The sequence below is a fragment of the Dendropsophus ebraccatus genome, chromosome 1 (assembly GCF_027789765.1).
Source record: "Dendropsophus ebraccatus isolate aDenEbr1 chromosome 1, aDenEbr1.pat, whole genome shotgun sequence".
NCBI lineage: Eukaryota > Metazoa > Chordata > Amphibia > Anura > Hylidae > Dendropsophus > Dendropsophus ebraccatus.
Window position 1 is genome coordinate 140,896,253 of NC_091454.1, and position 15,274 is coordinate 140,911,526.

Below are 15,274 nucleotides of genomic sequence, written 5' to 3' on the forward strand. Positions count from 1 at the left end.
TGGTCAAGGCCCCAAAGACTTCTCTTTTGAGTTACAACTACTACTACTATCTCTTCTATTATCTATTTGCACCTGAATCCTAAAGTCTTCAAGTTACTATTACTGTATATTGCACTGGAGTTTATAAGATATTGATTAATACCTTGTATTGCACTAAAGTCTACAAGTAAACCGTGTTACTGGTTAAGTGCTGGACTCTGGCCTACCTTTGTCGCACCCCAGGGCAGTTTCTAGGTCATTTTGGCAACAGGGCGAATCTTTATAAAAGCGCCCCTCCCCCCCCCCCCCCCCCCCTTTTTATCAAGATTGGGGTTACAAGGAAGAAGCAGTGTGTGTATTGCGGCATAGAACAGTGCAGCACTCGTACCAAATAATGTTCTACTGAATACAAAAACATTATTCAGGGACTCACAGATGACGTCTTCTTTGATCTGAGGCATCACTTTCCTTTTCCTCTCCATCTGGCCCAGGCCGCCATGACGGTTTGTTGCAGCTCCGCACTTCCAGCAACTTCCTTCCCCTTTCGCCTCCTATAAGGTCCCAAACTGTAGTAATTCTGCTGCTTGGTGCAGTAAAGTCTGCATGGTGTGACCTCCATTACACTGACATATAGGATGCTTAGAGAGCTGTGTGATCTCCATTACACTGACATACAGGATGCTGGGAGAGCTGCGTGACCTCCATTATACACTGACATACAGGTTGCTGGAAGAGCTGCGTGACCTCTATTACACTGCCATACAGGATGCTGGGAAAGCTGTGTGACCTCCATTACACTGACATACAGGATGCTGGGAAAGCTGTGTGACCTCCATTACACTGACATACAGGATGCTGGAAAAGCTGGGTCACCTTCATTACACTGCCATACAGGATGCTGGGAAAGCTGGGTCACCTCCATTACACTGCCATACAGGATGCTGGGAAAGCTGGGTCACCTCCATTACATTGCCATACAGCATGCTAGGAAAGCTGGGTCACCTCCATTACACTGCCATACAGGATGCTGGGAAAGCTGGGTCACCTCCATTACACTGCCATACAGGATGTTGAGAAAGCTGGGTGACCTGTGGCGCCGGGGGCGAAGCTTATCATCACGGGGGCAGGGCTTATCACTGCAGGGGGGCGCAGGATTATCTAGACATATCCGGGGCTTCCTCTGGGCAGGATTCCCCCACCCCCTCCTCATTATCCCCCACCAGCTACTCACCCTGCTCTTCACCGCTCCTCTTCATGGTAAGTCCATCCTCTTCTGGCTTCCGGTGCAGGCAGCCAGTCTGTCATACAGAGGCCGCCTGCACAGGAAGCCTCTGTGTCTCTGCCCCTGCGCTGTTCACTTTAGCTAAAGGTTTGCCAGGGGATCTGGAACTTAGATTCCAGATCCCCGGGCAAGCCCTGATGATGCAGGGGGTGCGGGCCCGGCTCGCCTGGCCCTAGAAACGGCCCTGTCGCACCTTCACTCACACTCATCCCTTCCTCAAGCGCAGTGCTGTTTGTCCGGGGGTGGGTGGGTGGCAAGTATACAAAGACCAGGAAAACATCTGCAGAGAGAAGTAGTTGTGGTCAGAAGGGGAAGCTTTAGTGAAAGCAAGGGATAAAAGAGCAATTCAAATTAGTAAGCAGTTGAATGCAAGTTTAAAGTGAATATTTACTTACAGTGCACCCCCCTTCAAACCGCTTACCATCGGTTAGCTGCCATTAATCCAAGATCTGTCCTGGGGTCACTTCAGCAAAGAGGCATAGAGGCCCCCCCCTTCGGGGTGTTCCTAGTCATGAGGAGCGCAGGGAGGAGGAATGGAGAGGCGTTGCCGGCCTACTGCATGGGTGCTCTAAGTCGCGCTTCTTTGACATAGCGCAGCTAGATTCAAAGATGCTTTTTAGGAGAATAATTCCATCCCCTGCCAAACTGACCCCAGGACAGATCTTGGATTAAAGGCAGCTATCCGGTGGTACAAGCAATTGTATACATTCCAACGGAGATTCCTTGTGGCTGCAGAAAAAACTGACATGTCTGTTTTGTGCGGCTGCTATTCAATGAATAGTGGCTGCACAAGACTGACACAGCAGACAATGTAAAGTGCAGCTCTGGTTAATTGGAATGCCGGCACACCCGAATGCCCCCAATTAAAAAAAAAAAAGAAGTTCATTGACACCGACCATGTCAATACAAAAGAAACAAACTTTAATGTCACTGGCCGTTCTGTGACATGACCGTGTCACAGAACGGCCGGTTTCATACGTTGTGTGAACCCGGCCTTAATGAGGTGTTGAAACTCATCTGCTATTTCTCAGCCCAAGTCTCCAATCTATCTAGATCCATTGAAACAATGCACTGGCCCCTTTAGTATTGATTGCTTCACACAGTATAGTATCATCTGCAAAATTGACACCTCACTGTACAAACCCTCTACAGGGTTATTAATAAATATATTTAAGATAATAGGTCCCCAAATTTGACCCCTGCGCAGCACGGCCGCCGGCCATACTTTACACTGTAGTCAATGGTTAATTGAATTACAGGCGCATCCAACACTGCCCTTAATTTAACAGTAAAAAGGTAATGTCCCTGCAGCTGATAAAGCAATATCGGCTGCAGGAAGATGCCGAACGCCCCCCCCCCCCCCTGGTGTCCGGCAGTATAACACCGTCCAATGCTATGCATTGGACGATGTTATACTAAATGTGAACATAGCCTTAATTTGCAACTCTATTACTATTAAAGATGTTTTCAGAGGTGTGCCCTACAATTAGTAAAAAACTAGAGGTCCACATTTTGCTGCTCAAGGCTATTTTGGAATTCATGTTGGAGGTTCCATCATGAGCCTGTGCCACAAATTCTGTTGTTTCTGACAGAAATATTGTTGTATGCAGCAATATTTTTTGTGTGAAAATGATAGTAACAGCAACATTCCTTCCCATGTACAGAGTGAGCCACATGCCAAAATCCCTATACAATTGCTGATCGATATTGCCACCTGCTGGTCACATAATTATTGCAGGTTTATTAATTGGTTACTTAGTTGGATTGGAAAAGAGAACTGGTGGCAGCAGGGTGAGGACTTGTATTCTAAAAAAATGGATATGTGGGATTTTTTCCTTTATGTACTTATGTAGGCAATCTACTTACAAAACCATTGTCTAAAATCCTCTGACAAACACATCTGGTCACAAAAAAAGTGACCGAAATTTATGAAAGTGTATACAGATGCGTCTTAATGTATATTTTTAGCTTATGTGGTGAAATTGCAGTTTTTTTTTTTAAATAGCTGTTAAAAAAACAATTGTTTAACTGGGTGTTACGGGTGTTACAAAAAAAAAGACCTAGCATCCTGACAGGAGTAAGAAAAGCTCCAAACTCTGCTAATTATTTGTAGGTTTCTTTTACTGGTTGAAGTTAAGATCTCATACTTCTCTTGAGTAAATGTGGCGGAATTCCGCGGCGTAACTCTCTGCTGCAAAATCCCGCCTGCCTCAGTGTCCCATAGTTTATGAGAGGGCTCGCACGTCTCCATTCCATTCAGGCAAAGAATTGACATGTTAAATCTTTGTGCAGAGAGTGGCTGGAGCGGAGGCGCATGAGCCATCTCATAGACAAACTATGGGACACTGAGGCAGGCAGGATTCTGCGGTGGCACATAAAGTTTATTTTTTATTTATTGCACTTTTAAGGGCCTGTGTGACCTTATGTTATTTGCATTTTGACACTTAATAAAGGCCAATTGAAAAAAAATAATTTTAAACACTGAATTTGCCAACTTCTGCATGAAACCTGAAATTTAACCTTAGCAAGCGTAAACATCAATTTAACATATCATTTTCCTCAAGCGAAGCCTTGGAAAATGAAAATGTTGTGGAGCAAAACCATCACATTTTGCTTTAAAAATTATAAATGACCACTGCTGAAAACAATGGTGATTGTGTTGAATAAAAATATCCATAAAATACTACCCCAACAGAAGAAGAATGGCTTTAAACATATGCATGTTTATGTTACGAGTGTTAAGAGTGTGAATGGTAACACCCGTAACATCAAATGTGTAACACCCGTAACACTAAATTAAGGATGAAAGAAATTTCAAAAACCTTAAACAATTAAATGTTGTTAACTGGCATTTCCATAGGCTTACTTTCACCAAAGGGTTTTGTACAAAACAGTTTTGTTAGATTACAGCATAAACACAGCATTAGTAGAAGTATAATAATAAAGAAAGTATTAAAAATTTCCAGCTAGATAAAGTATATAGGTGTTATAACAATGTTAAGTCTACTTTCCCCCTAAATTGCAGAACAATAAACCGTTGTTAAATAACCACAACAGTAAGTTGGAAATAACCCAAAACAAACATATGATTCATTATCACTAGAGTCTTGCTCTTTAGACACCCCCCAAATTTTTTTTTTTTCAGATATCTGTCATGTATATATATATATATATATATATATATATATATGTAGATTTAACTTTTAATCAGTGAGGGTAAAGTTATAAAATTTATCATTTTAAAAAATGGTGGTAAGGCTCAGTTAGGATGGAATGGCCCAAAATTTTTTTTAACAATTTGAATTGCCTATGCCTGGTGCTGCAGTGACGTTAATTTACTGCACAAGACGACACAGGGGTAGGAGCTGCGCTTGTGTCATCCGCACCCGTCCCAGCTATCAGTGATAGCCGGGGACCCGCCGCAACTCTCAGCACGACCGCAGCATCTATAGGGCTCCAGAGAGACAATTCTCCCTCTACAGAGGGAGAATTGTCTCTCCGGTGTCCATCGGGGCTCTGCGAACTGATCGCAGAGCCCCAATGGTAGCCATAGAAACCGGAAGCCTCAGGCTTCCAGTTTCTAGCTATGGTGGCCGGTGGGGGGAAGAAAGGCATCACGCGCGCTGGGCGCGGCCGTGCGCTCTGCCCCCTCCCCTCTCTCCCCTGCTGCTGTCACAAGATTATGACAGCGGCAGGGGACATAGGAGAGGGGACAGACACCTGGACATCAGCTTATGGGATCATTATGGGATCAGACCTGGGCATTAAGGCATTAATTATCCCAGGTCGTGAAAGGGTTAAAGGACTAAATAAGGTTCAGGAGGGAAGTGTTTTTAAGGAAAAAAAAATAACTCAAGAACAAGAGGACACAGTGAAAGGTTAGTTGGGGAAAGCAACACGAGAAAATATTACTTTACTGAAAGAGTAGTAGATGCTTGGAACAAACTTCCAGCAGAGGTAGTTGGTAAATCTACAGTAATAGAATTTAAACATGCCTGGGATAAACATATATCTATCCTAAGATAATAAGAAGGGAAATACTAAAAGGGCAAACTAGATGGACCCAGTGGTCTTTTTTCTGCCGACATTGTTCTATGTTTCTATTAGAGATGAGCGAACCCGAACTTTCGGCATTTGATTAGCTGGGGCTGCTGAACTTGGATAAAGCTCTAAGGTTGTCTGGAAAACATGGATACAGCCAATGACTATATCCATGTTTTCCACATAGCCTTAGGGCTTTATCCAAGTTCAGCAGCCACCGCTAATCAAATGCCGAAAGTTCGGGTTCGGATGGACTCGAGCATGTTTGAGGTTCGCTCATCTCTAGTTTCTATCTTTCTATATATGACGTTTCACTAATGACACTCCAGCCCCTCAGTTGTTACAAAACTACAATTCCCTTCATGCCTGGACAGCCAAAGCTTTAGCTGGCCAGGCATAATGGGAACTGTAGTTATGTAACAGCTGGAGGGCCGCAGGTTCAAAACCGGAGCAGGGAACAAGTGTAGTAGAGGCTCTGGCAGCCGGGGGTTAACGGGGCGGGCTGCGGACAAACTCGCAGTGGAATATACATCCTGCTGCAAGTTTGTCTGCCCATAGATTGTACAGGGCTGGGATCCGCAGCGAGACCCAGCAAGAAACTCGCTACGGACTTCTGTAAAATAAAATTGTCTGCTTAGGAAGCAACACTGATTGACAATCAATTTCCCATGCAATTAGCAAGACGCACTCAATAAAGGAGCGGTTCTGCAGGTGGGGACTACAGACCACTTCTTAGTACCTATGCTTTCTAGCTGATGTTTTGGTCACTTTTTAATGTTGGTGGTGCTTTCACACACGTGATAGCATGAGACGGACTCTACAACCCACACAAGTGGCTCAGGTAGTGCAGCTCATCCAGGATGGCACATCAAGAAGTTTTGCTTTGTGTGTCAGCGTAGTGTCCAGAGGCTGAAGGCACTACCAGGAGACAGGCCAGTACACAAGATGTGAAGGAGGCTGTAGGAGGGAAACAACCCAGCAACATGACAGCTACCTCCACCTTTTTGCAAAGAACAGGAGGAGCACTGCCAGAGGCCACTGCCAGCAGGCCACTAATGTACATGTGTCTGCACAAACGGTTAGAAACCATCTCCATGAGGATGGTATGAGGGCCCGACATCCACAGATGGGGGTTGTGCTCACAGCCCAACACAGTGCAGAATGCTTGGCAGTTGTCAGAGAACAACAGGATTGGCAAGTTCACCACTGGCGCCCTGTGCTCTTCACAGATAAATGCAGGTACACTCCGAGCAGATGTGACAGACGTGACAAAGTCTGGAGACACCATGGAGAGTGATCTGTTGCCTTCAACATCCTTTAGCATGACAGGTTTGGCAGTGGGTTAATAATTGTGTGGGGTGGTATTTCTTTGGAGGCCCCCACAGCCCTCCATGTGCTCGCCAGAGGTAGCCTGATTGCCATTAGGTACTGAAATGAGATTCTAAAGCCCCCTGAGACCATATGCTGGTGCGGTTGGCCCTGGGTTCCTCCTAATGCAGAAAAATGCTAGACCTCATCTGGCTGGAGTGTGTCAGCAGTTCCTGCAAGAGGAGGGCACTGAAGTTATGGTCTAGCCCGCCCGTTCCCCAGACCTGAATCTGATTGAGCACATCTGGGACATCATGTCTTGCTTCATCCACCAACAGTTGCACCACAGACTGTCCAGGAGTTGGCGGATGCTTTAGGGTGCGTTCACACCTACAGGATCCGCAGCGGATTTTCATGCTGCGAGTTTGCAGCGAAATCAGCTGCGGATCCTGTACTGTGCTGTGACAAAGCACCCTGCGTCGTGTGAAACAGCTGTTGCCTGTTATCTGTCTGCATCCGATGACCAGCTAGCCGGCTGAATAAATCACTTGTGGTTGCAGTAAGAAGAGTGCTCCTATCTTTGCTTCTTTGTTGACTGTTATACAAGATTATCTACACTTTTATTGTGAGCACCTCCAGCAACCGGGATCTATATACGATGAGTCCGAGTGCCATGGTTCGTCTATGGCTGGAGTGGTGCGGGGGAGCTGCTGGGAGTGAGCTTAAATTGGATCCTGTACTGTGAAGCTCAATGGGTCCCATACACACAGCCTGCACGGGACCCGGCCCCTTTAACCCCTGTGCCGCCGCCTCCCGCCCGCAGCTTGCAGCCCCGGCCCCCTTAACCCCCCGCACCGCCTGAACGCCCGATCGGCACCCCCCCTCCTCTGCACGTCCGATCGCAGCCCCGGCCCCGGGCATACATCACACAGCCACGGCCCGAGCAGATGATCTGCTCGGGGCCGGGGCTGCGATCGGGCGTGCGGAGGGGCCGGGGCGGTGATCGGGTGTGCGAGCGGTGGGGGGGCTTAAGGGGGCCGGGGCTGTAAGCTGCGGGCGGCCGGCGGCAGCGCAGGGTTTAAAGGGGCCGGGTCCCATGCAGGCAGCTGATCCGGGACCCATTGAGCTTCACAGTACAGGATCCGCAGTTGATTTCTCTGCAAACTCGCAGCATGAAAATCTGCTGCGGATCCGTTAGGTGTGAAGGCACCCTTAGTCCAGGTCTTGGGGGAGATTCCTCAGAAGACCATCAGCCACCTCATCAGGAGCATGGCCAGGTGTTGTAGGGAGGTCATACAGGCACGTGGAGGCCGCACACAACACTGAGCCTCATTCTGACTTGTTTTAAGGACATTACATCAGTTGGGTCAGCCTGTAGTCTGTTTTCCCACTTTAATTTTGTGTGTGACTTCAAATCCAGGCCGCCATTGGTTAATAAATGTGATTTCCATTGATGGTATTTGTGTGATTTTGCTGTCAGCACATTCACTTTTGTACTGAACAAAGTATTCAATGAGAATATTTAATTCATTTATTCACATCTAGGACGTGTTATTTGGGTGTTCCCTTTATTGTTTGAGCAGTGTAGTTCTAATAATTGTCACAGTTAATGGATACCAGAGCTTAAGAAGCAAGCAAAGATAGACTAGACAAACGCTTCTTTAATGTACAGTGCTGTGATCCTCCGTCAATGCCTGATGTGTGTTTAGAGTGTTCAATAACCCTGTATGTAAGCAGTGAACTGAGATCACTGCACCAGCTCTCTCTATTAGCAGGGTCTCTTATGTAAGGATTTATATCCATCACTGCCTATACTTTAAAAGGCTGTTTATCATAACAGAAAATGACTAAATATTTTTTTAAAAATACTCATTAAAAATTCTTTAAGGTGTGATAAGGATTCGGGTTCAGTTACATTTATTTTGCTGTTTAAAAAATGCATTCATCCACCCACATAAAAAGTAAATGTTGTAAATGGGAAACAAATTCTGTTGTATAAAACACAGCAGTATCAGAAGCTGTTAATGTATACCTTTTTAGGCTATGTTTTATACAACTTTTTTTGGCCATATTTTGGCTGCCTTTTTTAAGTGAAAATACTTCGGTATTATGTTAATTATGGCAGTAGTTTCATAATACGTCTATATTTCTGCTTCAAAATGACAGCTGTCCAAAAACACACAATAAAATAAAAGCTAAATATTTCCATAATTAAAAATTAAACAATGTGTAAACGCATGAAAAAGGCTGTATTTTGCAAAAAAGGAGGGAGGTAGTAAATAACAAGCATGTTCATTATTTGGATGTTTGTGATCATTTAGGATTGTTAATCTATACGGTGTGTGCTTTCCTAGCCCATTCCCATTGACTTCAATAGAGCGCATTATTAGGCTGGGTTTACACTACGTATATTTCAGTCAGTATTGTGGTCCTCATATTGCAACCAAAACCAGGAGTGGATTACAAACACAGAAAGGCTCTGTTCACACAATGTTGAAATTGAGTGGATGGCCGCCATATAACGGTAAATAACGGCCATTATTTCAATATAACAGCCGTTGTTTTAAAATAACAGCAAATATTTGCCATTAAATGGCGGCCATCCGCTCAATTTCAACATTGTGTGAACAGAGCCTTTCTGTGTTTTTGATCCACTCCTGGTTTTGGTTGCAATATGAGGACCACAATACTGACTAAACTATACGTAGTGTGAACCCAGCCTTACATTGAAAATACAGCCATACTTTTATTTTATTTTACAGTGTGTAAACATAGCCCCAATGTATGGCATAGCACACCTTGTGATTTTAAAAGTTATCTGACAGATTTTTGAAGCCAAAGTGCGGAATGGATTTGAAAAAAGGAGAAATTTAAGTCTTTCCTTTTTGACCTGTTCTCTGTTTTTAGTCTGTTACTAGCTTTGGCTTAAAAGATCTGTCTGTGTAAACGCAACTTTACAGGCAGATGCGGTCCTGCAGCTGCCTGTCGTTAACCCCCTTAAACGCCATGATGCACAGCAATCGCTGTGTTTAAAATGGTCCTGTCTCTGGTCCTGTCTCTGACTAATTGGGTCCCTCGCAGCACAGGGGGGCACCGACAGGCTGGGGTAAGCCACTTACCTCTGTTCTGTTGGATCGTTGATCTGTTCATAGAGTCTGCTTTCAGGCAGACTCCATGTACAGATCGCCAAACATACTGATGAATGCTATGCTATGGCATAGCATTCCTCAGTATATGCAATCAGAGCATTGCATAGATAAGTCCCTTAAGGAACTTATATATCCAATGCAAAATGTAAAAAAAAAATAAAAAAATAAGTTTTAAAACATAATTAAAAAAAAAACACTAATAAAAATGCCCCAGTAAAGATTTATTACCCCCTTTCCCATTATACAAATAAAAATATTAAAAATATATATGCAGAATTGTCCAATCTGTGAACAGCGTAAATGAAAAGTATATTTTTGCAAATACATACATTCATTGATTTACCTATATCACTGATCAATGATATGCAATAGAATAGCATTAACTAGTATAAGCAATCTGATGGTTGCTTGTAATTGTCCCCTTTATAAACATTTGTCCCCTTTTATATAACAAAAATATATACATAAGCTTTTATAAATATTTTTTTAAAAACTTTAAAAATTGAAACCATCCCCCTTTTTCCAATGAGGTATGGCATAATTGCCCAATCTGTTAAAATACAATGTATTTTATCCTGCATGGTGGAAAATTTTCCTCGATTGCTGATTTTTTTGTAAGAACTACAGGTCATGGTGCAAATACTGTGACCCACCAATCAGCTTGTTATCCTCAACAACTGTGTAGACTAATGTTGGCAAGCGTCTTTCTGTGTCTGATCTCATGAACAGGCAGGAAATTCTCCTTACAGGTGCACTTTATAATAATTACCATAGTGCCCTATTGTCATGATCGCGCCTGAAAAGGCATCAGTGCCACCCTCTGCTGCGAAGATTCGACCTCTGCGCCAAAGACTGCGATTTTGGCCATAATCTTCCATTTATTCTGTGTTTTGTTTGCCTTGTTTTTGCCCTGTCTGAACTGTGTCTTATTCCTTCTGGTCTGCTAATTGTTTTCCCTGCCCCACCCGTGTCTGTTCTAAGTTTCCTCTGGTCATGTAACAGTTAACCTGCCTTGCCTCAGTGATTGACAGCTGGTCCCTCCTATCATCTTCTGGACTCGGTTCCTGGTCTCCTATTTAAGATTTCAGCTTCTGCCTGTGCCTGGCCGGTTATTGACTTAGGGTGGTATTACACGAAGCGATTATCGTTCGAATAATCGTTCAATCGGTCGTATTTGAACGATTATCTTTAAGTGTAATAGTAGACAACGATTAAACGACGAACGATTGGTCGTTGGTCGTTTAATAGGTTTTGGATCTATTTTTATCGTTTGTCTTTTACACATCGTTCGCACATCGTTCGTTTGAATAAGATGTCGTTAGCCGTTCCCTGTTCATTCGCAAATTGAAAGGGGAGTGTTCTTGAATTTTGTTGCTCCAATATAACCGATAATCTTTCCGTGTAGTAAAACGAACGATTATTAGGCAACCGCTATTGCGATCGTTGGAGATCGTTTATCGTTAATCGTTAATTGAAAATAATCGCTTCGTGTAATACCACCCTTAGTCTCTGCCTGCTTGTGTGTTCTGTTTTCTGGTTTCTCCTGACTCCTGCTTAGTATCTTTTGACCTCCCTTGCCTGCCCCCGACCATATTGCCTGTTTTCTGACTACTCTTTTGGATCCTGATTTTGTACCTTTGCTGCCAGACTGTTGTGACCCAGACTGCTGACCATTCTTTATTGTGTTTTGTCTGTCTGTCTTGTCTTTTTGTCCCACCAAGTCAGTACAGGGACCGCCGCCCAGTTGCTGCCCTAGGGTTTAGCCTAGGGGGGCAAGTAGGTAGAGTCAGTGGGCGGGGCTGAGCTTAGGGCTCACTGTCTCTGTGTGTCTGGTGTCACCGGTCCCTGACACCTATGCTGCATTTACACGAAACGATAATTGGCCCGATCGTATGATTAACAATGTCGGAGTAACGATTTTTTTTTTCATAACGATTAGTGTTTAGATGGTACAATATATCGTACGGAAAATTCGTTTTGCGATCGCTTAAGCCTATCTGGCACATTGGTTCAATTGGTGAACGACTGTTCACACGGAATGATCTGCAATTTTTTTGCGAACGATCAACGACGATTTGAGAACATGTTCATAGATCAAAATGATCTCGCTCGCCGTTTGATCGTTCGATGCGTTTACACGTACGATTATCGTTCAAATTCGATCGTTATCGCGCAAATTCGCACGATAATGGTTACGCGTAAACGCAGCACTAGACCAGATGAGACCTGACATAAACTATTTAGACAAGCAGACTCAGTTATTTCTCTTCAGCCTGTGAAGAGTATAGACAGAAAATGTGTATAAATACTTTACATTCTTCATTTCTCTTATTCGGAGTTTGACAATCCATGCCATAAAACATAAATCATGTCATGTAAAAGCAGAGTCCATAAAATAATATCTGAACGTCTGATTATATCAGCCGGCAGCTTCTAGCCAGCAAAAATCACAGAGAGGTTACATAGCATCATATTCACTGCGTAATGTGTTAGATTTGTTCTGCAATGTGAGAAAGGAAATGTTGGATATTTTGGAACATGCTGCAGTATCAATGAAAAAATTCATCTAACATAACTGTTTCTTATAAAATTACTGATTCATAAAAGGCTCCAATTAATAAAAGTTACTATGTTATTTTGCAGCTAAATGCATATATTCCCAGTCACTTACCTCACCTCTCATTAAAAGGGTAAAAATGTGCTCTTTCAAATCAACTGGTCCCAGCAAGTGCCAGAGAACAGTAATTTACTTCTATTAAAAAAAAAAGTCTTAAGTATCCCATTACTTATCAGCTGCTGTATGTCCTGCAGGAAGTGGTGTATTTTTCCAGTCTGACACAGTGTTCTCTGCTGCCACCTCTGTCAATGTCAGGAAGTGTCCAGAGCAGTAGCAAATACCCATAGAAAACCTCTCCTGCTCTCCGGACTGGAAAGAATACCCCTTCCTGCAGGACATACAGCAGCTGATAAGTACTGGAAGACTTGAGATTTTTTTAATAGAAGTAAATTACAAATCTCTGGAACTTTTTGGCAACAGTTGATTCGGAATAAATTGTTTTTGTGAACTACCCCTTTAATACACAGAATAATAATACTTTACAGATTTATTTAGAAAGTGTGTACAAACTATATATTCTTAGTCATTATATAGTTACATCTTGAATATAGTTTAGTTCTGCGGTTTTGGCTGTGAAACCTTTTGACCTGATGTTGTTACTACTCTCATAGGTGAAAAGAAATCTGCCCTAATGTGAATGATCGTCTGAATGAAAAGTTGTTTGTGCCACAGGAGCTATCACATTATATCTTTTTTTTTTGGTTTGGAATAAAATAGATACTGGATTTGTAGCATTCACCATAAATAGGCAAAAACAATGATAAGTTTTCTGATTTACACTGGCTGAAACCGACTGACTCGGTAAGTTAGTTATAAGTTTTGTCAATAACAATAATCAGACGTTTCAAACTTACTACTTCTCTGTGGTCACCACAATGTTAGGCAATAAAAACACATGGCATTGTCTACACTATATTGATTTTCTATTAATATATATATATATATATATATATATATATATATGTCTGAAAACATTATGTAAACCAGTTTCTTACATCCTCTTTCCAAATAAATAAGGGCACTGACCAGGCAGAACCATAAAAGAGAAGACACTTCTGGGATTATTCAGTAGCCAAAACTTAGGACACAGTGCACGTCATAGGTTTCTGACAGGTTAATAAAAACTTTACAAGCCATAAATGATCTGTTATCATGTAGCTGTTTTCTTACTTACAGCCTAAAAAATTCTTATTGAAAAAATAACAATAGACACATAGACATCAAAAGATGTATAGACATGTGTAGCTCTTTATATTTCACATATAATTTAAATACTCCTTTCTTCAGCAACCCTATCTGTTGGTGAGACACTTTCATCATAAAGATTATCCTCCTGTTTGCTAGCACAGCAAGTTTTATTCGGAGTGGCTACCTCCAGTACGCCTTTGACAGAAGTGAAGTCTGCATGTGTGCCAAAGATTTTGTCCAAATGTGTAAAATGAGGGGCATAGTTGCTCATGGGTTTCTGGTGATGTAGATCATGTTTTATAGGCCCTCCATAGATCCCAAATGGTATGAGATGTGAAGTGGACCAGGGGAAATCATAACCACAGTGATCTTCCACAGAGATATATACATGGTATACCATAAATATCCAAGTTGTGAGAATATGACACCTGAAGATTATAGGGTTTATTGTAGTCCAGAATCCAACAGTCACCAGCTCCCAGCCCCCAAGACACTGAGTGGCTAAGGAAAAAGGAGCCATGTATTCATGATGAATGGCATGGAATGTCTTGTAAAGCCACCTGTTCTTGTGATGGATCATGTGCCAAATAAAATATTGAAAATCAAATAGTAGAAGACTTGCCATCACACCAAACACTACATCCAAAATGCTTGGAGCCTCTTCTGGCAATGGGCAGGGAGGTCTCCAGTACCACTGGGCAACAGAAGCTGGGAAAATAAAGAACAGGTGGTTGTATAGAGTCACTCCAAGGCAGTGAAGAATCATTGGTCCAGTTGGGTTTCTGTCTTGTTGGATCTTATACTTGTGAATGAAAGGCCACCTTCTGCCCATGATGTTGAAAACCAGGTAAGGTATGCAGGAGATAACGTAGCATGACACAGTAAGGACTACAGGAAAAAGTGGAGACCTAAGAGTATCAGAATAATGAAGCCGCAGGTAGTCCCACAATGGCTGCAGAAGTGACCTGCCATGGAGGTATGTGTCCAATGCATGGGACAGACAGGAGAGGGCTTCCATCATCAGCACCTGCTTAGCTATAATCTTCAAGAGAAATGCTGCCTAGGATCTTCCTTTTTATTATTCATTTGGATGGCGCTGAGCTGACTCCCCCTCCCATTCAGCAGCTTTCACAAACCCAACAATTCAGACCCTTTCCAGCTCCCTGACAACACAGCCTGGCTCCAGGAGGATAATGTGACTGCTTTAAAGGGGCCACAATTGACAAACAGGAGCATTTAGATACAGCAGCGAACAGATAAGTGATATTACATCTGCAACATAATGCACATAGATACAGACCATTTAAGATTATTAAAGGAATTGTCACTGTAGAGAAAATACCTTCTTCAGTTTAACCCCATTGCTTTGGAGACACCGGACGAAATTGGTATTATATTACTGTTGAATTATTCACTGAAACAGAGCACTGAAACATCAGACTGGACTTCATGCTACAGACATCATTATGAACAGCATATTGCCACAACTATTACTATTAACAATTAAATAACAACTCTGATAAGATATATAGTCAAGCTTGGATTATTGACTCTTTTAGTGCTAGGTGCTTAGCAGGTCTAAAATAACTACTAACCTGCCATTTAGAGGCAATATTCCTATGAAATATCAAAGGTTTCATTATTTAGTGATGGTTTATGATATATATATATATATATATATATATATATATATATATATATATATATAAC

The 15,274-nt window shown here is 42.6% G+C and overlaps 1 protein-coding gene across 1 annotated transcript; it reads right to left on the bottom strand.

Annotated features, from left to right (window-relative positions):
• Positions 1–13,643: 13,643 nt before the first annotated feature.
• Positions 13,644–14,582, bottom strand: LOC138783356 (cholesterol 25-hydroxylase-like protein 1, member 2). Its single transcript, XM_069957980.1, has one exon. The coding sequence runs from the start codon at positions 14,580–14,582 to the stop codon at positions 13,644–13,646; it is 939 nt and encodes a 312-aa protein (XP_069814081.1).
• Between the last annotated feature and the right edge of the window lie 692 nt (positions 14,583–15,274).